Below are 24,940 nucleotides of genomic sequence, written 5' to 3'. Positions count from 1 at the left end.
AAAGTTGAAACAAGCACAACCTGTACCGTAGAGTTGTGCTAAAACCTCAACACAGTCTTTTGGACCAATCATCCTAATACTGAAACTCAGCACGATGAAGGCATGTTTAAGCAAAAACCTTGTCATAGTAGGGAATGCTAAGAGCTTTAAATAGGTACTGACAATAGCCCCGAGATTCCCCAGGGTGTTCTGGGTCTTCCCTTTTCTTCCTGTGAATGCTGCTGGTCCACTGTTACCTACCCCAACTCTGAGAACACAATAGAGAGTGACTTTGAAGAAAACCTCACTTTTATTTTACATCTCAGGCTCTTTGCCCTGTGAAGTAAAAGTACTTTTATGTTTTCTTTGTGGTTTTATGAAAATTTTCTAGAAGATAAGTGATATTTCTTCACTGAGTGGCATGGCCTCTCTCTGGGGATGATACAACCGAGCTTCCTCATTTAGCACATCTGTTTTGAGCCTGCCCTGTGCCATGTTCTGTGCTAGGCCCTGGAGAGGCAAAGACACCTCATCTATTGGGAGAATGGCAGGCACATGATGATAACATGACTTCATAAATGCCATGAAAGAGATGTGTGAAAGATGGCTGGGAGCCGTCAGTGGCTGGGAAAGACGTGCAAGGCAGCATCAGGCAGGTGGAGACTTGAGGGATTCCGGGGAATTGTTAAAAAGCAGGGCATTGGGGCAGATGGCACAGCCTAGAGAGTGCTCGCTCACCGGGAGTCCCCGTGGCTGGGGTGGACAGGAACAGCGAGTGAGATTGCTGGATTCGGGGTTGAGCTCAGGGCAAAGGTACTACAGTTGGACTTACTGCGCTTCAGGGGAGGAGTGGTCTGGGGCCTGCAAAGGATGGCCTGTCAGCTCAGCAGTCTGTGTGCTTTCTAGAGTATTGTCCCCTCTGCATATGTAAAATTTTGCCTGCATGATGTACTGTAGGGTCATCCGCACAGAATGGCAGCGCATTAAAGAGGGAATTCTCTGGAGGAAGCTACAGTGCCAAGCGGCAGCCCATGCCCTCCCCGTCAGAGGGCTCTTTGTCCTCCGGAGGCATGGACCAAGGAAGTGATGCCCCAGCGAGGGACTTTGACGGAGAGGTGAGTGGGCAGGGTTCTGGAGACGACATGTATCAGAAAGACTAGGGCATCTTCCCAGGCAATCCCACCACCTTGGGATTGGCCTCAGCTGCAGCAGGGTTCGGGGTCAGGGGCCAGCATTCACTCTTGGCCAGCGGGCAGCTAGGCCAGTCACTCGGGCTGCAAACTGCAGTTTTCCCAGAGGCATTCAGACTTCTGGCTTTTGTGTGAAAATACCATCATCTGTAAAGGCCTACAGAAAGGACGGAGCTTGTATGTTCCGTGCCTCTTCCTCAGCTCATAGAAGGGGCTTTATACCGACAGTGAGGCCGCCCCATGGGGTTATTTGGTCAGGGTGGCTGGAGGGGGCAGTGGTAATCTGAGCACCTTCTGCCTCCCTTTCTCCCCCTCCTTCTCATTAATGTTTTACTTTGGGCCTTACAGGACTCTGACTCTCCGAGGCATTCCACAGCTTCCAACAGTTCCAACCTAAGCAGCCCCCCAAGCCCAGTTTCACCCCGAAAAACCAAGAGCCTCTCCCTGGAGAGCACTGACCGCGGGAGCTGGGACCCGTGAGCTGCCTCAGCACTAGGACCTCTCGCTCTCCGCTCCCTGCCACTCACCTCCTCTCACTTTCATCTCTTCCCTCCACCTCGCCTGCTCGGCCTGAAAGCCACCAGGGGCTGGCAGCAGTAGCAGGACAGGGATTCAGGAGTTCTGACGACACGACTCTCAGATCCACGCCCCCAGCCTAACAGCAACAACAAAGACAGACTTTCCGTAGCAGCTTAGATTAACGTTGATTTCATTCCATGCACTTACAGTTGCTTTCAGTAACATTTTACCCCTACTCCCAAAGGTAGCTTAAATAGACAGATTACACAAATGTAAGTGATAAGCATAAGATTAGACAGATTTTGCTTTCACAGTAGAGTCTCATTATAGTCCTAAAATAGCTCATGGGCTTCTCCGCATCCAGAAGGGAGAATCCGTCCCTGGAGTGGCTCACTAAGCTCTTAATCAGCAAACGCAGTGAGTATCAACCTGATTGTTGCCAGGAAATCCTTATGAATTAAAACAATGCATATTTTACTACAGTACAGAGTTTAAATGAATACATAAATGTAGAAGTACTGAATGTATATATTTAAAAGGAGCCTCTTGTATTCAACAAAAGATGGATGCATATATAAGAGAGATGATTTAATTTAAAGAAATATGTTGTTTCTTGTCTGTTTCCCAGCTAAGTAATGTAAAGGGTGGAAAGGCCTCAAGCTCACATTTGTAGAGAGAGAGCGAGAGAAATCAGAGTTCCCTTTATTGCCCTGTCCTCAAACTGGTCATAGGCTCTAGTCACCTGGGGAGCTGTAGAAAACACTTGCAGACCCTGGTTTTGCTGGTTTGGGGTGTGCCCTGGGCACCAGAGCTTTAACATTTGAAGCCACTTCAGCAGCAGCAGCAAAAGGCGAACTCATCTCTACCCAAGATGTTTCTTTTCCTAGTGGTGGAATTTGAACACTTCTCACTTTTTATTGTATTTTATCTTCCGCAGATAAATGTAGAAATACACGATTCTGTCACCTCTGATCCCTTCCATCTGAAAGGGTACAAGGAGTGTTGTAGCTTCTGAAGGTGCAGAAAACAATTTCTAAAAATGCTTTTATTCCTGGGCTAATCCTGTCCCTCCCTAAGTCACAGCGAGGTGTCCGTCCCAGGGCTGGAGATGCTTCCCAAGGAGGAGTCTGTTTTGTTGAGAGTGGGCGTGGGCTTCTTCACATAAGCCTGGGGAAGGAAGAAAAAAAGGCTTTCATTACCAAATAATGTAAAACCTCAAAAGCAAGGGCTTCAACAGCCTTAACCAAATATTACTCCCCATAGCCAGTGGAAAATGGATGTGACAACCCCAGTGCGCAGGCCAGAGTGAGCCCAGCACGGCGCTCCCACTGGCTTCCTCTCTCAGGTGCTGGATTGTGGGGTTAGTGGCATTTCCAGCTGGATTCCTCCTGTTGTAGTTGCCATAAGGAAATGAGATGCAGAATCAGAAGGATCTATTTCTACAGAATCATTTCACCAGTTAAGCACATGAGTAGAGAAAGAGATAAAAATAAAAGTATCTCATGAAGGAAAGAGATTTTGCCTCTCTTTTACTTTTCACCTAAGTTTCTCTGAGAAATAGAGACAGGATTCTCTCTTTAAAATTCAGTGAAAGTGAAGAAAGTTTTCCTGCAGTTGCTAACCCGAGTTGCAGTGTTTAAGGCCATCATTTCACTGCTGCTGTCTGTGACTCCACGTCTGTGTCACTGAGGTGGCCTGCGTGTCACTGAGGTGGCCACCATGCTGGCCTGCAGCATGTGCAGGGAGCTGAGGCTGTTTCCAGGTGATGCTGCTGTGTGGAGAAGGTTCTGAGATGCAGTGAGGGAAGAAAGGATCCTGCTGGGGATTCCATTGTAAGCACCTATAATCGGGAATTTTCATGTAACAGCTTTGACATTTAAACATTCTGAGTTTGGTGCCGGCTCAGATTTGGTTATATTTTATTTTGGATGGGTGTAATTCACAGCACAGTTCTAGTCTCCCAAATCTTTCTGCTTTTTAGAATGAAGTATAAAAATACTTTTGTCACCTGAATACCAAGGGTTGGCCCTTTAGTTGGATCATGGTCATATGACTTGGTAGATCCTTGTCCTCAGCACTTCACGTGAGAGAAGGGAGTCAGCCGGCCGGCCCCCTGCTTGGTGCTCGTGACCAGCTCGCACCCCTTCTGTCCACCCTTCTCTCCTCTCCTCCCCACTCTCCCCACCCTCCTCACTCTCCCCACCCTCCTCACTCTCCCCACCCTCCTCCTCTCCTCCTCACTCTTCCCACCCTCCCCATCCTCCTCTTCCCTTTCCCCTTGCCTTCTCCTCTCTCCCTTCTCTTCTCAGGCAGGGAGGAGGCCATCCCAAGCCGAGATTAACAGGACTTGACATAAGCCATTAGTTTGTAGCTTTGACAAGTAATTATGAATTTTTGTTGCTTACAGGTGCTTATTTTGCAAAGGATGCTTTTAGGATCAAAATAATAACCCTACCTAAAGTCTAGGCTCCACTGCTATGGGTCATACTCTTCAGCCTCCCAACAGGGCAGATGAGAGAGAGCTACTGAGGCTTGTCTAGGTTGCCAGGCTAACTGGGCGGCTTGTCCATATTCACCCCATGGATTGCACCATGGCACTCTTTGATTTTTCCACTGCAGTGGCAAGTAATCTCATCAGTCATAATAGAGCAGTCCCGAATGCGTGCAGATTCCAAAAGCAGGGCTTTAGGAGAGGAACACTGCCAGGGGGGAATAGTTTTGGGGAGGGTTTTCCCAAAATAACGGTCATCCTACTGGGTTTATCACACCCTTAAATATGAAGCCTGTTACCTCCAGAAGCTTCTGAGAAGAATGATGTGAAAAGACAGGGAGTGGGTTCCAGGCAAAGAAAACATAATGACCATTCAGAGGAGTCAGTAGCAAAGCTCACAGATAAAGTATTTTATTACTATCTGAAGTTATCTTTTGTTTTCATGCAGGACATTTTAAAAACATATATGGCAGCAGAAACTTGTTTCTCAATAGAAAAAATACATTCAGAGGCATTTCTGGGATAGTCTATCTGCGTTAGTATTTGGTGCTATCTATATCCAGCCAAGTTATCTACCCTCGAATTCTGACTAATCATGTTTGTGCTTTGGGTATTTAAAATTACATACATATATATTATTTCTTTTTGCCAAAAACAAAAGTCTTGCTTCTTGTCAAATGATTGCTAAAGTAGATCTTACATTTTTTGTTATTATGTATGTATTTATACACACCCCCAACACACTTCGTGATTTCTGTTATTTCCTAGGGAGCACAGCTTTAAGGCTATGAGATACAACTAAAAGGAGCCCATCTATTTGGTTTTCCAGCCAATTATTGTACTCACATTTCAGGGAAGAATCTGAAATTCCTGTCATGTTTACAGCAACAATCTATCATTCCTGGCTAGCTCTCAGCCTCTCTCTCCTTCCATAGGTTAGAATTATGTCATTTTGTTACTTAGTGGCCACATCTATTTCTGAGAAAGACTGGTTACATTTATGTGGCATCTCAGGTATCATTAAGGAAAAGCCAGAGCAGGGGTGAGCAGAGGTCAAAACCACAGACGCAGCAAGGCCATTTGCCGCCTTTGGCCAGGATCACAACCACTGCAGTCTCCCAGCAGGTAGGCCTTGCCAAGCCTAAGGCTCCCCATCCAATCTAGACAGAGGGGCGCTCAGAGCCGACTTTGCCGTAGCCCATGTCTGGTGAGCACAACAGGGAATGAATTGGGCACTCCACTCCCCCGTCTCTCTGGCCCAGCCCTGAACTAGATGAGCTGCATTTCATGGAGCCCATTTTAAAACCTCTTTCCTTATGACTTTGTTACTCAAGTCCAGAGTTCTCTGTGCACTTCTGCTAGATAAGGAGTGTAAGCCCTGCCCCCAGCACTGGCAGCACGCTGGGCCCTCCCCACACAGGACACCGTGCAGTTCCGGGGGAAGCTGACTCAAATCAACCTTGAAATCTCATGAAAACAAAATGACTTGTCTTTTTATTTGATAGTGTAATATTCATTTTATAAATTTTTTAGGGTTTTTCTCGTAATATTGTACAGTTTTGCATGGCCTGGTGTGATCATTTTTTGGTTAGAATATAATGCTGACAAATGTGGATGGAGGGGAAGATACTGCTTTAGCCTATCACTCCTTATTTTATTTTGTTTGGTTTTATGCCCTCAGTGTCTTAGGGAACTTTATAAGAGATCCTCTGCTACCAAACAATGATGTGGATTCTTTTGCACAGAAATATTTAAGGTGGGATGGTAAAAAATGTCACAAAAGACTCCTCACCAATATTTTATGTTGATATCACTTAATATTAACCAGACTTTGCTGTATTGCAATAAAACAGAGAACTGTTAGCATTGAGTATTTTGTCTCTTTTCCCCCCACTTGAAAGTCTGAGAAATAGAGAAAGGTGCCACCTCTCCACCTGTCACTTCTCTTCTTTCTGCTGGCCTCCTTCCTCATCCAGGCTGCCTCCTTATGCCGTAAAAGGACATGGGGTTAGTTTGCCCCTGTGGTTTAATCTAGGACTTTCTTAATTTCTTCCTTAGCTCGGGTAAGAATGATGTTCAATTCTCCTGAAGCTTTCAACAACTCCCCTCTTCTGGCCAGAACTTCGCTGTTGCCATTACTTCGGTCCACAAGACCAAACCCTGGCTGCGTGAGGTTTCCTGAGTGGCCCTGACAGTGTGAATGTGGGAGCAGTTTGATTTTGTGTCACTTAAACAAGACGGACTGTTACTGCTTTTCTGGAGTTAGAATGGTGCATGTAAGAACACACAGGGAAGGTCCAGGGGTGGGGTTAAAGGAACTCCTGAACTGGTGGCAGCTAAGTAGTTATTCGGAGAATACTTCCGGTTCCAATGGCCCATGGAATTGACACTTGTGGCTGATACTGTTATGTTGGTTTGCTATAGTGTCAGCTGTGCAGTGCTTTAGAACAGGGCTTGGCAACCCTTTTCTGTCCAGGACCAGTTAAGAAATCCTTGTGCCTTTGTGTATGTAGTTTGCTGCAGCTCCCCGGCTCTGGCATTTCAGTGCAAAAACAGTCTTAGCCTGCTACATACATAAACGAGAGTGGCTGTGCTCCAATAAAACTTACAAAAATGCAGTGGGCCAGATTTGGCCCTTGGACCATCATAGTTTGCCAGCCCTTGGTTTGGTCCCCTTAGTGTAGACTGTAAGACTAGACTGTCTTGTTCCAAATCCTCATTCTGCCACTTAACCTCTGGGCCTCTTTTTTTTTTTTCCTCTGTAAAAAGGCCCACTTGGAGTGTCAGGAGTTAATGCACTCAGAATCTAACTTCTAGCCTATGGCTTAGTGTTTTGTCCTTATGAGTAACCGCCAAAGCCTACAGTAACAAATATTTTTTTGTTGTGCGGTGTCCAGCCCTTCACTAGATGTTAGGGATACGAAGACACAGACCCTGGGAAAATCAAGTCATGATTTGCCGTGTTCTCATGCCCCATGTCTCAGTGTGAATGGGTGAGCACGGGGAGTCATTCATCACAATACTGTAAAAATCAAAATAGGTACAAAAGAATAAGTATGTGTGGCCAGCTTCAGAGCCAGCTTTACTTGGGGATTAAAGTCATTTGCAATCCAGTGATCCCCACTGTCTTCACAGGGAGGGCTCTAGTTCTCAGCTGGCTCTCAGACTTAGGACACACAAACCACATTCCAGTTTCCCTTAGAAAACTTCTCCTGTTCCAGCAGTTATGGTCGTGGTTCCTGGGGAAGCAAATGCTGGCTGTTCTTCTTCTCCTCTCCCTTCCCCCCGCATGCTGCTGCTTGACTTGTTTGGCTTGTTCAAGAGGAAGAGACTGTGAGAGCCCTGGCTAGGGCTGGCCTGGGTTCTTCCCCTGCTGTTTACTCTGCAGGGCGATGGCTTCAGATCTGAGTGCTGCAGAGGAGTTCGCTAAACAACAGCAAATACCCTTAAGAAGAGGGCCACAAGAGTTTCAGCCAGGGATCTGACAGTGGTGCTGGGCGCCGCTGCTAGCCAGGCAGCCTCACGGACGCCACCCAGGCCTCTCCATCCTGTCCCGGAGCCCACTGGGTCTGCTACTCGGCAATCCCAAATTTCAGAAACTATATTTTCTTTAAGAACCCTGAAAGCATATACCTCTCAAAGCCTCTTTTGGGCCTGTGCATTCTGCAGATGCACTTTCAACTGCTCACAGGTCCGTGGAAAGGGCCCCAGCTCAGTGTCCAGTGTGTCCTGTTACCTAGGAATCAGTCTGGCCCCAGGAAAAGCCACTTTTCAGGAAGTGGTCCTCAACTGCAGCTGACATCTAGAGAGGAGACGTCTCACTGTGATGCAGACCTGGCATCAGCCGTGCTGGCAGGTGTCACTGTCCTCCCAGTTGCCACCATCACCAGGTACAGCAGCTTCAGCAGTGTCGTACGGCCTCCCGGGGGCTGGGGCAGTGACACCGCAACCTCTCCTCCTGTTCTCCACCCCTCCCACCTCCCTTCTTACAGGGAACGGGGCTGAGCCTTCCAGGTTCAGGGCCAAGGGCCTCACGCTGAACCAGTCCCAAACCTTGCAAATGGGCTGTGACACTGAACCTGCTGACTGTCAGGTCAGAAAAGAACCACCATCACGAGCTAGAAGATACGGGTCGTCATTCTCCAGAATACAGAAGAGGTACACGCGCCAAAGCACTTCCCATGAGCATTTTTATTAAATTGAAACAAGTTGTTGATTCGATAATTACAAGACTTGTACAAAAATTCACAGCGCCTGTGAGGAGCCTTTGGCTGGAACTGGTGACACTTGTGCCTCTCCGGACAGAGGAAGGAAGTCCCACCCCGCCTTCCAGCAGCAGCGAGCCTGTGTCTGGCATTCCCTGTTCCGCTGCTCCCACCCTCACTGTGGGGCAGCAGTTCTTTAGGAACATTCAGCTGTCAAAGGTGAGAGCCAGCCCCACAGGCCTGGGCCTCGCAGGCTTAAGGAGCACTTGTTGGCACTGTTAGCTCAGCACCTCTCCCAGCTCCAGCCCATCGGCTGGAGAGGAAAAGGGCAGAAAACACAAATCTCACTGTAGAAACACATACACACACCTACTACACAGATGATAAAATCCCACAATCGTATCTGTTCATGTTTCTGGGTTTTGCACTGAACAGAGATTGGAAGGGAATAAGGACTCTCTCCCTTCTGCTTAACATTCACATCAGGAAAAAGAAGAAAACACAGTTGCCCTTTCATCTTCATCTGCTTATTTCAGAGGACACACGGAGGCAGACTGACCGAGCAGTGGGGCTTCATCTTCATTCTTGTACTTCTCACCCTACAACCATTTAGCAACAGAAACCGTGGAAAGCGCTGGCTACGGGGCTCCAGGCAGCCACCCCCCTTATTGGGCAAAGGAGTTAAAAAGAGCATCACCACCACCTCGCTACTGGTTTTTGGCCTGTGTGAGGGAGAGAGTTCCTGCAGCCCTACTGCTGGGCCTGCCTCTTGCGGTAGTTGCTGTAGGCCTCCTCGAACATGGCCTTGCAGGGGAAGCGGGCCTTCAGCTTGGAGCAGATGAGGAAGGAGCCCCCCATCTTCCTGTGCAGGGAGTAGGTTTCCTCGGGTGGGGGGACGAGACGGTGCCTCAGCATGACGGGAATCAGGTTGTGGATCTTCTCGGTGGTGCTCTGGGTGCCAAAATCAAAGGGCTCATCGGAGGCGAAGGCCTCCCCCAGGATGAGGATGGCATCCAAGTGGGCGTCTTCCATGACCTGGGGCAGGAGAGGAAGGATAAATGGCGGCGAGACACCAGAGCCCTCCACCAGCCCGGGTTCCTCCCACAGTGCCCGGGGCGCTGAGTTCTCATTCAAAGCTCTGCTGTAAACTGGATTACATCATGGTAATGGGCATAAAGTCAAACCCACAGGGGCCGGGAACACAAGGGTAACATGGACTGGGCTGATGTGATACAAAAGGGAGTGGCGGGGCCTGTGGCAGAGTGCAGAGGATGCGTCCCGCCTCGTGGCACTCATTCAGAGTTTTAACAAAACACTGTTCTGGCCAAAAAGAACAGAGTCCGTGGGCCTGAGCTGGCAGGGCCTCCCACCATGCGTGTCTGAGCCTGCCAGAGTCCACCCAAGACACACCCAGCAGCCGTGTGTCTGCCCACGGGAACTAGCAACCTAAGGAAGCTGCCGCCAGCAGAGCAGGGGAGAGGAGCTGCCGCCAGGGACAGCCCAAGGTGGTCAGAGGGATGGGGGAGCCAGGAATCGAGTCAGTGCGAGTGGCCATAAGGAAGAGGCGGGAGAGAGCTGCTGCCCGCTGAGGGCTTACAGCTGAGATAAGGGAGGCTCAGAGATACTGACAAGCCTCAAATGGCACTCCTATGAGACGGCAGACCCAAGGCTTGACCTGGATTTCTTTAACTCCTTCCCCACTGTCAAGCAGCAAGCGGAAAATGCCACTTTGTGGGTGGCTTCAGGCGGCACCAGCACAGACCGTTCCCCTTTATTTAAAAGGCTTCTAAGGTTTCTTCCAACTCCCCCCAGGGAGGCTCGATGAGGGGAGGGCTGGGGCTTCCCTTCCCACTTGCTCTGCACGTTGGCTCAATCGAGGCCCAACCCCAAGCCCTAAGTGGGCAAGAGTGAGAGGCAGAAACAAGAGCTTCACGACAAGTCCCCAACTCACTGGCCCACTCGGAAAATCTCACGCACAGCAGGGCAGCATGGGCCGGGGTGGGCCCCAGCTTTCAGACCGTGCCCAAGGAGGCCCGGGCTCTGGGGGCCCCTTGAGGGCAGCTGCCCCCTGTGCTTTCATCCATTCCTACACAGGGAGCCGGGCCCTGGGTCAGCAGGCCCGGGGGATCCCCCGCAACCCTGCTCACCTTGACCTCATAGCCGGTGAGGAACTTCATCTCTATGGATTTCGCCCGCACAGTCTCCCTGTCCCTGTCGGCAGCAGCCCTGATGATCTGGGGAGAGGCACAGGAGGGGACCGTGGGCAGCATGGAAAGAAAAGCTCCCAACATCCCAGGGAGCCAAGTGCCACACCCGAGCCCACCCCACCCTCATCCTCTCCCTGCACAGGGCCCCCGGCCAGTGCTGTGACACGCCTGGCAGCTGGCAGCCTAACTGCCTGCTGTCACCAGACCTGAGGGGCAGGCAGCTCAGATGGGGACACAAGGGCAGGAACCCAGTCATTCTCCCTACCCCGAGTGCCCCAGCATCCTGTCCCAGCCTCAGAAAAACATGGACCAAGGCCAGGGCCCCTCTCCAGTTACCTGAATGTAGAGGTCGGTGAAGGATCTGTCATATTCCCGCGTTGCCCCAAAATCCAAAAGAGCCACCTGGGGACAGAGACACCAGGAGAAGTTTGGCCCTGGTGCTCCATGGTGCGGGTGTGTGGGGCCGGGAAGGGGGTGCAACAGAGGGCAGTGAGGATCCCCACTCCCAGAGCCCTGAGCTCTCTGCTGACTTTCCCAGGACAAGGGGCAGTCCAGGGCCTCACGTGCCCCATTCGGAGAAGCTCTCAGGCCTGGCTGCGGGTGCCCCCACCCTGGGCTCACCTTGTGCTGCTGGGGGTCATAGAAGAAGTTGGACCAGTTGGGGTCTGTTTGCATGAAGTGGAACTCGAACAGCTCCCTCAGGCACAGAACCAGAATGTTGTAGCAGATCTGTGGACAGCGCGAAGGGTCTGTGTCAGGCAGCACCACACTGCCTGGTGCCCTGGGAGACTGGGGCCAGAGAAGCCCCTGCCTCCTGTTTTACCCACCCTACCCTGCGGGACTGTTTGATTCCCAGTGTTACTTGGGCCAGGGAAGGCAGCAGCTCCCCTGTATCCCCCTAAGTCCCACTGGTGCTACTTCACTGCCCCTCACCCCCAGGGAGCACCTCAGGGCTCCCAAGTCCCCAGCTCACACTATTAGGTCACCAAACAGCCACACAGCAGGGCCACCCTGGCCCCACCTGTCTGCTGGCACAGACACACCTCGTTCCGAATCTCCTGGCTGAGCCCTTCAGCCTGGTCCAGGGGGAAGCCGGACACCAGCTCTGTGGTCAGCACGTGTGGGCTGCAGAGCTCATCCACAATCTCAGGCACATAGAAGAAGGGGTGGCCCTTCAGCAGGTCCCTGGGTAGGGGAGGGAGGTCACGCCCTAGCCACAGGCCCTCCACACCGCCCCCCCCAACACACACCCCCCAACCAGGCAGAGGGCCCTCCTTCACCCCAGGCAGGATATGGCCTCGGCCCAGGCTGCAACCCCAGCCCTCTGCCCCTCAGAGCTGGAGGAGCCTTCACCAGCTGCTGAACATGGTCCCTTCTGCCTCCCTGGTGCAAACACGCAAGGGGCCCGGCCGGGGGCCACACCTGAACTTGCGGGCGCAGGCGGCCTCTCGCTGGTAGTCACACTCCAGGGCCAGCTCCCGCCTCAGCACGTCGATCAGGTGCTCGGGGAACAGGCCTGGGCCGGGGAGAAGGGCATCAGTGAGGAAGGGGGCTCTGCAGGGAGGACCCCCTCTGGTCCCCAGAACCCAACACAGATGCCTGCCACCCACTCCTGCCCTTGACCCAACCACCTAGCCTCAGACCTTCTGGAAGCATGTTGCTCATGTTCAGCACGGCCATGAGGTTGTTGACATCACTGTTGATGCTCTGGGCCACACCAGGGTACTGTGGGGGTATGGGTGAGGCAGGGGAGTTGGCCCAGGGAGACGGGTGGGCCCTGCCTGGGCACTCCCCCAACCCCCCACTGGCTTCCCAGCTGTGTCCTGGCCCCAGCCCACACCCTGGAGAACCAGAGCTAAGACCCAGCCATGCTGCCGTGACACCTGGACCCCATCACAGCCTCGCTGTCCACCTTCTACTCCTGCCTCACCTCACCCCTGGGAACAGCTCACGGCCACCCTCCCACCAGCTCTGGCCCCAAAAGGCAATCACTTGTCCCCTGTCCCTGCCCATCCCAAATCAAGCTTGCTGGGGGCCCCTCCGTGCCCCCAAAGTTACTCATTTAGCAAGTACTTCCCAAGCTTCTGGTGCCGTCCAGGCACTGGGGCCAGAAGACACCACATATGGCCCTGCCAGGAGAGAGGGTGCCCTGCAGGACGTGGGGTGTAGAGGCCTCCATGAGCCAGGCCCCAGCTCTGCCCCCTGCAGCCCCCATAGGGACAGGCACTGCGCATCAGGCCGCCTACCTGGATCTTCATGGCCACCTCGCGGCCGCCCTTCATTCGGGCCAAGTGCACCTGCCCAATGGATGCCGCGGCGAAGGGCCGCTCCTCGAAGTATTCCAACTTGTCCCGCCAGTTGGGGCCCAGGTCGTTGTTGAGAGTTTTCTGAAGGGCAGGGCCAGGGAGGGGCTCTGAGCATGCCCTGCCTGGGCCACCCGGAGAAGCCCCAAGTCTGTCCCCTCCACCCAGTGGGGGCCGAGGACACAGAGAGCGGGCAGAGCCCCTGGCTCCTCACCATCATCTGCTTCAGTGGCATGAAGTCCGCGCTCTGCCGCACCCGCTCGAAGATCTTAGCCAGGTGGGGGTTGATAAAGGCGTCATCTGGAAGGCAGGAGAACGACACAGGGCGAACCTGGGGATTAAAGTGTGCGCCCAGGACCTGGGCGGGCACACTCCTGGGACGCCCTGGCCACCACACCCTCCCCACCAGGAGCACGGGTGAGGCCAGAAAGACACGAGCCCTCGCACACACGCCCTCGGCCACTCAGCGTCCCCGGAGCCCCAGCCTCCGCCCAGTGACCTGAGAAGGTGGGCTTTTTACACTCAACATGCAGAGCTTTTCATAACTACAAAAGAAATTTGGAAAATAAAACATAGTAAAATGTTGAAATGACCTGTGTTCTGACCACCTGTAGAGAGCAATTTTTCCTCTCTGCTCTTTATTCCATGTGTTTCTTTGGACCCAGAACCACCTGCCTGGAGACCAGGCCTATTATCTTCTAAGATCTCTCCCCAGCCTGCTCACATCTTGCCCACTGAGCTTTGGTGGGGCCACTGCTCCCGGCCCTGGAAGTTGACCCCCCCAGCAGCCCACACAGTCCCGGGGCAGCAGCCCCCGCGCCCACTCACCCTGGATGCTCAGCATCTGGCCCAGCTTGAGCGCCGCACCACGCACCTTGCAGAGCGTGCGCACGATCCGCTCTGCATTGGCCTCGGACAGGAAAGGACTGGAACCCAGCACGGCCTTCTTCCCTGTGGGCGGGCAAGAGGGGTCACCACGGCACTCGGGGGGTCTGGGAGTGGGATGGCAAACCCCACCTGACACAGACGGAGGCTCAGACAATGTCCTTCCTCCCAGGCGTCCATAAAACCAGCAACACAACTAACTACTGTTCCATGTCCACCTCCCCAAGCCTGTGTGAGCCACATCCCCAGGCCCTACGCCAGCGCCTCCCAATACACACAGGCATGCACACGTACATATGTGCACACACACACGCACACACACAAAGGGCCGCTCCCTTCCATATGGGGACCTGGCGGGCCGTGGCAGGGCCATGGTGCTGCCTGTGGCTGGAAGGGGTGTGGGAGTGGGAACCAAGAGGGAGGTAGGGACCCAGAGGACCCCAGGTGAGGAGGTGCCGAGCCTTTGCCCTGTGCACCCCCACCCAGGGCACTGCACAAAGGCCCGCTGCACCTGTGGGGTCAGCATGCATTTGCACCTGGGGCCAAGTGGCTTCAGCCAGAGGCCTGTCCTCAAGGGAAGGGCGCTCAGGGCAAGGGCAGCACAGCCCAGGGGTGCCCGTCTCTCCCGTCCACCCACAGAGGCCCCCTGCAGCTCAGTGCAGCCAGCTGGCCAGTGATGAACATGCAGTGACCCCAAGGGTGCAGGTGGCCTTTTTCCAGTCCACCAAGGGGAGGGCTGAGGGCCGCGACTCAGGAGCGGCAGAAGGCCAGCTAAGTCAACTGCCAGCAGCCGTGTGGCCCAGTGCTGCTGGGTCCCCTCTAGCTTCCCCCGCCTCCTGGGCCATCAGTTCAGTACTGCCTAGACATGGAGGTGCCCCTATCCAGAGGCAGAGAGAGGCCTGAGCAGGGATCTGGGGCTCCGAGTCCTTCCACCTTCCCTGAGTTCCTCAGCACCCCTTGTCGCCGGGCCTCCAGCCCTTGTGACATTCGGAGCTTCTCCTGCCTTCTGTCCTGTGAATCTAGTTAGATCTCAAGCCCCAAGAGGTCGCAGTGCGGCTTCCTCCTCTCTGGCCCCCACAGCACCCAGCATTTGCCTCAGTTCAAATCACTTCAGGCCTGGCACAGCGCTCGGGTGGCACGGAGCCAGGTCCCCAGCAGGGGAAGACAGAGGTGACCGTGCCACTGCTCTCTGCCCCGGAGCCGGGTGCAACCTGGCCCCTGAGAAACCAGGGTGGGGCGGGCCGCCCTGAGAATGGAGGCCCTGCGGGCCAGGAAGAGGAGCCTCGGAGAAGACCCGCATCTGCCCACACATGCAGGCAGCTGCGTGGAAAGGGGCCAGGCTCACTCCAGGGTCCCAGACAGCAGGAAGGGCCCTGTGAAGGTGGGAGATGTTAGCTCTGCGGGAAGAGGCTGAGCTGCCCTGGGAGGCTGAGCTATGACCCATGGGCAGAGCGAGTCCAAGAGGGCTGGGCCCAGAAGGGTCCCTGGGCCACCCCCTTGCCTTAGGCAGCAGCAGACGCCAGCACCAAAGGAAAAGCAGTCAATGTCCCCTCTGCCCCCTAGGCCTGTGGTACTTGTAGGCTGGGGGCTTGGGCCTGGGTCCCTGGGGAGGGGCAGGCAGAGAGGCAAACCTTGAGGAGAGGCCACTGCCCCAGGCCAGAGGAGGGACAGTCTGTCTCCTCATGACACACAGAGTAGGCCTAGGCTAGCGGCAGCACTCCTGAGAGATGGGGACGGTGCCTGGCCCAATCAGGACTTTCCCAGGTAGCCCATCGGCAAAGCTGGTCAATGCCACAGGCTGGAGGTATGTCCCCCACCCAGGCAGGGCTGGCTGTGAGAATGACCTGGCAAATGGGGATGGGCCCAGGGCTACGGCAGCGTGCCCCAGCTCAGGAAAGGTCCTTCCAGGGCAGAGCTCAGCCAGGGTGGCCGGTGTCCTCCAGTCCAGAGGGTGCCAGGGCCTGGTCAGGAAGCTGGAGCACAGTTTGGGGCTGCCCAGGGCCACCCCACTCCAGCCTAAGCCTCAGGTCCCCCTCTCAGGGCTAACAATGCCTGGGCCCCTTAACCCCCAGCCTGGGGTCACCACTGTCCCTGACAAAGGACCCCAGCTGTAACTGTGAAGCCAGCCTGGCCTCTTCCCTGCTTGGATGAGGTAGTCTGGAGAACAGCCAGCTTTGGAGAGGACAGTAGGGGACAGTAGGGGAAGGCTGGCTTCTCCTTCCAGAGAAACCCAGGCTTCATTTCCCAGACAGTGTCAGCACCAACGCTAAAAATACCCTTGCTAAGCCCTCTGTCCTCAGCCCCTTCCAAGGACGTGCATGCCACCCTGGGGACGTGTCCCCAGGACTCAGTCCGGGCCTATGGGATGGACTAGTGCCCTTGCCCCAGAAGGCAGTGTTGGTGGGTGAAGGGGGGCTGTCCGGGGACTGGCAGGGCCCCCAAAGGAGACTAGCCCAGGCTGGCAGACAGAGCTGTGAGGGCTGCAGTGTGGCCAGACACTGGGTGTCTCTGGGGGTCCCCATGGACAGGGGTGTAAGGGCGTGATACCAGAATAAGCTGACATTCCCTGAATGGGCCGGGGCCAGGGGACTTGGCCCAGAACTCCAGAGGCATTGAGGAAGATCCACACGCAGACAGTTCCCTTGGCACTGCCCTCCACACCCCACTAACAGGAAAGCCCCTGCTGGGCTGACCTTGCACCCACCTGGAACGCCCCCCATGGCTGAAGAGGCCTAAGGAGGAGCCTGGCCTGGTGCTCACAGGCAGAAGGCGGCAGGGACTCAGTGCGCCCCACTCCTCATCACAGCAGCACGAATGCCCAAAGCCTGGGCGTGGTCCATTCGCAGGACCTCTCCACAGAGGGCCCGGCCACAGTGGGCCACCAACCTCAGTGGGATGAGTGTCCTGACCTGACCACCTGCCTGACCCTGGCTGTGACCTTCATCTCAGAGGTGAGGTGCCTCTGCATAGACTACAGCCTCCCCAGGTTACTAAGCTGGTGAGGAGAAGCCTGCAGGGTCTGCCTGCACACCTCGCCTGTCCCCAGCCACACCTGACCCGGCCAGACCAGGGACTTCCAGAGAGCAGGGCAGCAGCAAAAGGTGGGTTTACAAGGAGGTGTGCGGGTGTGTGGAGGGTAAGGTGTGTGGGTGTGTGGTGGGTGTGTGGAGAGTAAGGAGGTGCAGTGTTCAGTGGGTGATTGGTGGGTGTGTGGAGGGTGTGTGAGGAGGTGTGCAGGTATGAGGTGGGTGTGTACCGAGGTGTGCGGGTGTGAGGTGGGTGTGTAAGGAGGTGTGCGGGTATGAGGTGGGTGTGTGGAAGATGTAAGGAGATGTGCAGGTGTGTGGAGGGTGTGTAAGGAGGTGGGCGGGTGTGTGGAGTGTAAGGAGGTGGGCGGGTGTGTGGAGGGTAGGGTGTGTGGGTGTGTGGAGAGTAAGGTGGTGTGTGGCTGTAGTGGGTGTGTGGAGGGTAAGGAGGTGTGTGGGTGAGGTGGGTGGGTGTGTGGAGGGTGTGCAAGGTGTTTGGGTGTTCGGTGGGTATGTGGAGGGTGTGTAAGGAGGTGTTTGGGTGGGTGGAGGATAAGGAGGTGTGCAGGTGTGTGGTGGGTGTGTGGAGGGTAAGGAGGTGTGCAGGTATGAGGTGGGTGTGGAGGATGTAAAAAGGTGCGTGGGTGTGGAGGGTGTGTAAGGAGATGTATGGGTGTTTGGTGGGTGTGCAGGGGGTGTGTAACGTGTGCAGGTGTTCGGTGGGTGTGCAGGGGTAAGGTGTGCGGGTGTTTGGTGGGTGTGCAAGGGGTAAAGTGTGCGGGTGTTTGGTGGGTGTGCAAGGGGTGTGTAAGGTCTGCGGGTGTTCGGTGGGTTGCAGGAGGTACGAGGTGTGTGGGTGTTCAGTGGGTGTGCAGGGGGTATGTAAGGTGCGGGTGTTTGGTGGGTGTACAAGGGGTGTGTAAGGTGTGCGAGTGTTCGCTGGGTGTGCAGGGGGTAAGGTCTGCGGGTGTTCGGTGGGTGTGCAGGGGTTAAGGAGGTGTGTGGGTGTTCAGTGGGTGTGCAGGGGGTGTGTAAGGTGTCCAGGTGTGCAGAAGGCGTGTGGGTGTGCACGCAGCCAAAAAGAAGGGGCTGGGTGGCCACTTTGGGCTGGGAGGAGGAAGGGCCTCCAGCCTCACCCCCTCTAAAGCAGGTCAATCTGTCTGTATGAACAGCCTCATCACCCCAGGGACGCCACTTACGTGGAACCCCATGCAAATGCGGCCCAGCTGGCTGACACTCCCAGAGCACAGGTGAGGCTGGGGGCTGACAGGCTCAACCCTCCCGGGGCCCACCCTGCCCCTCCCACTGAAGGGCCCGGCTCACCTGAGGGGTCCTCGGAGCGCAGGCTCTTCTTGGCGACCTCTGCCAGTGCCCCGAAGCCCAGACCCACGGCCAGACCTGCAAGGAGGAGGGGGCAAGCACTCAGTGCTCACGCAGGGCTGGGGCCACCCGCCCACCCACCCACAAGGCCTGGGGCAGCACCACACAGACACCGCTTGCACCAGGGGCCCTCGCTGCCACACCAGCATTTTGAAAAGTGGGGAACAAGGTGGGAGATGCCACCTGTTGTTTTAAGAGAACATTTGGCTCGAGGTAGGTGTTTCAGTGAAAAAGATTTAGGAATCCCCCACTCCACACCATCACCTTTGATAATCCACAGGCTCATGGGCACACGGACACCCCAAAGTAATGCCAGCTGGGAAGCACCTGGGAAGGACCCAGCACAAATGGGAAGACGGACCAGGGATGGTCCACAGACCAAGGTCACCCCGACCGCACAGGGCACCCTGAGAACACAACCACCCGCTTCAGGTCTGTCTGAAGAGCCTCCAATCACCTAGACTTCCCTAATTCACTGGAACAGGAAAGGTGTTGCCACAGGCATACAAAGCACTTGGTGGTGAGAGTGAGAACACTTTTGGCTCCCCCTAATCCAAGCCAGGGGAACTCGCGGGGCTCAGGCGCAGCCCTCGCTGGGGAATGGAAGGCCCTCTCGCCCACCCTGCCCTTTCTGCGGGGCTGGCAAACACTGACATCTGAGGACGTGGGGTGCCAGGCTTCCCATTATCCTCTTTCACAATCTTCCGAATCAAGGTCCACTAACACCTCATTTATCCAAAAATCAGTCAATGAATGATCCCAGCTGCTCAAGAAAGCCACTCCCCACCCCTGCCCAGGAGCCCAGAAGGTGCCACTAATGCCACACCTCACCCAGGGCCAGTATTCTCTTCCTTTATACCCAGCTGTAGCTGGCTTTCCAGGGTAGGCATGGGTGAGCAGAAAGAGGGTGAAGAGCACCTGGCTGGGCACGGTGACCATGGCTGGCAGGGCTGAGACCAGAGCGGCCGCACGATGAGCCGGCCTCGGAGAGCCCCGCACCCCGCACCCGGGCAACATCGCAGCCCCACAGCCCCGCAGCCCCGCAGCCCCGCAGCCAGGCAACATCACAGCCCCACAGCCCCGCAGTCCCGCAGCCCCGCAGCCAGGCAACATCGCAGTCCCACAGCCCCGCAGTCCCACAGCCCCGCAGCCCCGCAGTCAGGCAACATCGCAGCGCCACAGCCCCACCGCCCGGCAGCCAGGCAACATCGCAGCCGGGGGCTGCTGGGGGAGTGGGCTCACACCAGGACGCTCTGTTTAAGGGGCAAGGAAACTGGCATCTGCTTGCATGTTTCCAATTTCTCTACAGTGATTATGCATGACTTTTATGAAAAATACAGAACTTGTTGAAAATTTAATGAAAAGTACATTTTAAAACTAAAAAGAAGATAACTCAATTTTTTTAAAAAATGTTTTTGCGATACATTTTTACCCACACCTGGGCAACAGTGCACCCTCCACGTCCCCAGCAGTCTGGGCAGCCCCTGCCTCACAGGCTGTCGTGCGGGCCTGAGTAGAGCACTCGCCGGGCCAGGCACACACAAAGGCCACACAAGCAGCTGCTGTTGTTCTCGTGACTCTATTCAAAAAGGCTGGACCGGCGCAGAACAAAAGAAATAGAAGGCAAGCCACACATATAATTGTTACTTTTCTAGCAGCCACACTGAAAAAGGCAAGAAGAAACATGCAAAATGAATTTTAATAGTATAATTTACTTAATATACCCGAAATGTTATCATTTCAACAAGTAATCAAAATAAATATTATTAGAGATATTTTGCACTTGTGTGTGTGCACAAAGTCTCCAAACACCATGGGTGTTTTATACTCAGCACATCCCACTGTGGACCAGCCGCATTTCCAAGGCCCCGTGTGGCTGGCGGCTCCGTACTGGGCAGCATGGGGCAGGATAAGCTGAGCCTACTGGCCCTCAGGAATGACAACACACATGGTACAGATGTCTGCTGTGTTGGGACGGGGGTGCCTGGCAGGTACATCAGCTCTTTATCTTGCTGTGGAAAGCCCTGGGCTCAGAGTTGGGAGACACAGTCCCCGTTTAAACATTAACTCCCTGATGCCTGCCCACCTCTGCCCCGCCAGCACTCGAGCACACGATCTGACTTAGCGAAATAAACGGAGACAGGCAACATTAGCCCGTGCACTGCAGTGACCTTCACCAATGTCTCTCTGTGTCTGGATTCTTCTCTGCCTGAAGCAAGTCCAGAGACAAGCCCACGAGAGGGGCAGGTGGATCCACAGGTTACCGGAGATGCCACAGCTGTAGGGTGGGCCACATTGAGCTCCTCCTTCTGCAGGCAGAGGTGTGTCCCCCTCACCACCCTCCATCAGGAACCCCCTCAAACTGTTCTCTGGCCACTTTCAGGCACACAGCTCTCCACTGGCAAGGACCTGTTATTAAACAAATGACCAAAAGAACATTCCACAGAGGAGGCCTCAGGCCCCACACGTCCCTCAGGACCGACCAGCCCGGTGCCAGGCCGAGGCGCTGCCCACTGACGGACAGACAGGCTCCATCGGCACGCTCCCCAGGGGACAGAAACCAGCCCAGCCGGCCAGCAACCCTGACCTTGGCCTCATGAGCTCCTGCACCAGTGAACCCAGAATAAACTGAGGCCCTCCCGCCCCAGACTCAGCGCATTGCTCAGGAACCCAGGCCAGCCTCTGCCCTCCATTAGAACCAGCCAGCACTGGAGGCAACTCCAGAAGATGAGCACCTCAGCCGGCACTCCCCGGGTCCTCGTGGGACCCCACTCGGCACCCCCACAGCCCTCAGGACACCTCACACCTCTCCCTGCTCAGATCCACATTCTAAGAGCCCCCCCGGCTTGGCCCACGTGGCCAGCAAGGTCGTCCTGGAGGAAAACCAGCCCCAGCACAAGCTCCAGGCTCTAAAGCCACTGTGAGCAGCCTTGCTTCCCTCCTGGCCTGTTCCAGGAAAGCTTCTGACATGTTTCTCTGAGAGAAGTTATGCAATGAAGGAATGACAGGGGAGGGAGGGGCAGGCTCTCCCTCAGGCAGGAACACAGGCTGCAGGCCAACCTCCTATGACTTCTGGAGCCCAGTCTCCCACAAGGCCCCATCCTCCCAAAAGTCCCTCTAGGAGGTCATCAGAGCCAAACAGGGCCCTCCTGCGGGCAGTCACTCGGCTTCTGCCCAGATGGGACACCAGGAGGTTAAAAAAAGCAAAACATCAAACAACTTCCAACAAACAGGGCCCTTCCTAGCAGGCTGGGTGAAAAGTGCTTAAGGGCAGGGGTGAGTAAGTAAAGTTCCTTGGGGCTTTGGCTTTACCTGCCAGAAACTAGGCCTGTTTACAGAGAAGGGCTCGGGGGAGTTTCTCTACCAGCAAGGGGTAAAGATACAGCTAAACAGCAGCAAACTATAAACCAGGCGCTGCGCTAAGCCCAGCTTTTACTGAGGCATCCAACAATCCTCATCTGATAGACAAGAAATCCCCACAGAAAATGCAGCAGCCCAGGAGGCTTCCCTTTGCTTCAAGGTGTTCCTGAATCCCCAGTGTTCAGTCTTTCTCTATCACCACCTGGCATCCTCCAGCTGCCCCCAGCCTCAGAGGAGGACAGGGGGCCTGGGGAGGGGGCTGCAGCCCACAGCATGGCAGGAAGGGGCACGGGAAGGCGAGAGGAGTTCCTAGCGGCTGCTCTCACAGGTTCTCAGGATCTGTCCCTCTGTTCCCAGAACTGGACTGGTGGGGGAAGGGAAGCCCTACAGCCCCTCTGGGGCCTAATTACAGAGCCTGGCCAGGCTCAGACTTCCACACACACCACAGAGGCCTGGGCTCTAGTCCCAGGGATGTCACAAATAACCATATGGCCCTGGGCCATATGCTTCTTCTTGGCTCAGCTTCCTCATCTGTAACAGGAGAGAATAAGAACCTCTCTCATCTCCAACACAGAGCTCCTGAAATACACAGAAAAGCCCCTTTCCAAGGAGGCTCCTGAGAAGGCAAAAAACTACACTCCCGCACCCCTGCCGAGGGTGCAGAACTCTTGGATCTAGAGCACATCTATCCTGCTGCAAAGTGGACCCAGAAGAGCACTGGCACTGCAGGAAGCATGGCGTGTGCCCTCAGCAAATCAGGCTGGCGTCACTGCCTGCCACTTGTCGCTGGCCTTGTATGCAGCCCTGTCAACAAAGGGGCATCATGCCAGCAGGTTAGGGCACACAGTGCTGTTGCAGGGGGTCCTGCAGGTCCCAGCCAAAGGGTCCAACAGCATTGCTGCTGTGGGATGGCTCTCAAGGCCATGGCAAGCCACAGCCAGGTCTCGAATGGTGTCCAGAAACCAAGTGATACTGTGAGTCTTTCACAAAACTAAGTTATTCCATTTATTCTCCTCTGTCTTAAAGCACGTACTTTATACTTTTGCACTGTTAAAATGTCCTTTTGAAAAGATAAATAAAGTGATGGTATAAAGTGGTGCTGCTTTGTTTTAAATGTCCTTACATGCAAAATTTTAAAAATAACCACCCCAAGCCCATTCACCCAATGTTTGTTTTAAATTTTACCACTGAGATGAGGGACACAAAAGTTTGGGGGGATGGGGCACAATGGTCCCAGAGAGAACTTTGCTGCTGGTGTATTAACAGTATCCGAAGTGTACTGGCATCTTTGGGAAATTAAGCAACAAGAGCCAACAGCCTAAGCACTGCCTGTTTTCTAACATAAGAGAGTTACCTTACCTCTTAGGAAACCCAATAGAGTCTCGTAAGCTATATTTAAAAGCAAAGTATTTTTCTGGGAGTAAGGGACCCCCAACCTTTTACCTTTTAAAAATAATAGGATACCCAAAGGTCCATTCCCTCTACTCTTCATTCCTGGCCCACTGACCTGCTTTTTCTCATATGAGCATCTCCTTGTTTTCACAGGTCAAATTTCAAAATCCTTTCTACACAGAATCAAATAATATTATTGCTTCCTCTTTCTTTACTTTTTGTTTCCTGTCTTCCTCTCTCCCCTTTTCCTCTCTCCCCTTCTGCCTTAATGATGTGGATTGTAAGTTCCTGTGTGAAGGCCCCAGGAACCACCACAGAGCTATGCACAAAGCAGTGCTCAACTCCTTCTGGCAAGTCTTCTCTAGTGCCTCCTCTATCTATTAAAGTCTCACTTCTGTAGGTGTCCATTTCTCAATGTATAGGTACAGAGGAGATAAGTCATCTCCTCTGAACCTGCAAGACTGAACGATAAATGGAAAAAGGGATGGAAAATACAGAAAAGAGCAAAGGAGACACAGGGGACAGAGGAAAAAGATCTAACATATGTGTAATTGGAGTCCCAGAAAGAGAGGAGAGAATAGTACAGAAACAGTATTTGAAGAAATGATCAAAATTTTCCAAAACTGATGGAAGCCACAGTTCAAGATGCTCTGTAAACCCCAAGCAGAATAAATACAAAGCAAACCACAGTCAAGCATGTCACAGTCAAACTGCTAGAGAACAAAAACAAAAAGGAAATCGTAAAAGCAGCCAGAGAAAAGAAATAACTTTCAAAGAAGCAGCAATATAACTGATAGCCACATTTTCAAAAAAACAATCAAAGTAAGAAAACAACAGAGGAATATTATTAAAGTGATCAAAGGAAACACATTTTCAACACTGAATATTCTACCCAGCAAAAATACCTTAAAAAAATAAAGTATGATGATATATTTTCTTTTTTCTTTTTTTTTCTTTTTCTTTTTTTTTTTTTGAGATGGAGCTGTCATCCAGGCTGGAGTGCAACGCCGCCATCTTGGCTCACTGCAACTGCCACCTCCCCAGTTCAAGTGATTCTCCTGCCTCAGCCTCCCAAGTAGCTGGGATTACAGGTGCCCACCACCACGCCCAGCTAACTTTTTGTACTTTTAGTAGAGACGGGGTTTCACCGTGTTAGCCAGGATCGTCTCGATCTCTTGACCTCATGATCCGCCCACCCTGACCTCCCAAAGTGCTGGGATTACAGGCATGATCCACCGTGCCCAGCTATAATGACATTTTCAAAAAAATAAAAACTAGGTCGGGTGTGGTGGCTCATGCCTGTAATCCCAGCACTTTGGGAGGCAGAGGCGGGTGGATCACCTGAGGTCAGGAGTTCGAGATCAGCCTGGCCAACATGGCAAAACCCCATCTCTGCTAAAAATACAAAAATTAGCTGGGTGTGGTGGCATGCACCTGTAATCCCAGCTACTCAGGAGGCTGAGGCAGGAGAATCACCTGAACCCGGGAGGCAGAGGTTGCAGTGAGTCGAGATCGCACCATTGCACTCCAGCCTGGGTGACAAGAGCGAAACTTCATCTCAAAAAATAAATCAATAAAAAATAAATAAAAACTAAAAGAATTCATGATTAACAGACTACACTGTAAGAGAGAACAGAGTTCCTCAGAGAAAAAGAAAATTATACCAAATAAAATTATAGAAATGCAGGAAGAAAGAAACACAAAAAAGGGCAAATATGTGGGTAAATCTAAATTCATATGGGCTGTACAAAGAAATAATATCTTGTGGTGTTTAATGTATCTTAATAATATCTAAAAAGTGTTCTAAGGTATTAGCATTATTGGAGAAGTAGTAAAAAATAATCACTTATTTTTATATTGTAATAAGTCAAGATGCGTGCTGTAATCTCAAGAGTGATCACCAAAAGAACCGTAAAGGAATGTAAAACATAAGAGCTAACAAAGAGAGAACATGCACGGTCACACATCATGTAACATTTCAGTCAACGGACTGCATATACGAC

At 53.5% G+C, this 24,940-nt stretch overlaps 2 protein-coding genes across 25 annotated transcripts in view; one reads left to right on the top strand and one right to left on the bottom strand.

The window, feature by feature from the left end:
* Nucleotides 1-6,042, top strand: part of CDC42BPA (CDC42 binding protein kinase alpha) — a 323,893-nt gene extending 317,851 nt beyond the window's left edge. For all 20 annotated transcript variants that reach the window (XM_055371555.2, XM_055371684.2, XM_055371673.2 and 17 more), the window contains 2 exons: nucleotides 937-1,094; nucleotides 1,518-6,042. In XM_055371555.2, the coding sequence (XP_055227530.1) occupies nucleotides 937-1,094; nucleotides 1,518-1,649 (290 nt within the window). In that variant the 3' untranslated portion in view covers nucleotides 1,650-6,042. The remainder of the gene's footprint in view (nucleotides 1-936; nucleotides 1,095-1,517) is intronic.
* A 2,309-nt stretch (nucleotides 6,043-8,351) lies between these two features.
* Nucleotides 8,352-24,940, bottom strand: part of COQ8A (coenzyme Q8A) — a 47,090-nt gene continuing 30,501 nt past the window's right edge. For all 5 annotated transcript variants that reach the window (XM_055371720.2, XM_019031284.3, XM_063708546.1 and 2 more), the window contains 11 exons: nucleotides 18,129-18,203; nucleotides 13,723-13,845; nucleotides 13,109-13,194; nucleotides 12,838-12,978; nucleotides 12,235-12,316; nucleotides 12,014-12,107; nucleotides 11,635-11,776; nucleotides 11,213-11,320; nucleotides 10,928-10,993; nucleotides 10,532-10,618; nucleotides 8,352-9,419 (listed from right to left, as the gene is read on the bottom strand). In XM_055371720.2, coding sequence (XP_055227695.2) covers nucleotides 9,135-9,419; nucleotides 10,532-10,618; nucleotides 10,928-10,993; nucleotides 11,213-11,320; nucleotides 11,635-11,776; nucleotides 12,014-12,107; nucleotides 12,235-12,316; nucleotides 12,838-12,978; nucleotides 13,109-13,194; nucleotides 13,723-13,845; nucleotides 18,129-18,203 — 1,289 coding nt within the window. In that variant the 3' untranslated portion in view covers nucleotides 8,352-9,134. The remainder of the gene's footprint in view (nucleotides 9,420-10,531; nucleotides 10,619-10,927; nucleotides 10,994-11,212; nucleotides 11,321-11,634; nucleotides 11,777-12,013; nucleotides 12,108-12,234; nucleotides 12,317-12,837; nucleotides 12,979-13,108; nucleotides 13,195-13,722; nucleotides 13,846-18,128; nucleotides 18,204-24,940) is intronic.

Source organism: Gorilla gorilla, chromosome 1, assembly GCF_029281585.2.
Source record: "Gorilla gorilla gorilla isolate KB3781 chromosome 1, NHGRI_mGorGor1-v2.1_pri, whole genome shotgun sequence".
NCBI lineage: Eukaryota > Metazoa > Chordata > Mammalia > Primates > Hominidae > Gorilla > Gorilla gorilla.
The sequence above is the reverse complement of the archived record's forward strand: the minus strand, read 5'-3'. Positions and strand labels throughout refer to the sequence as shown.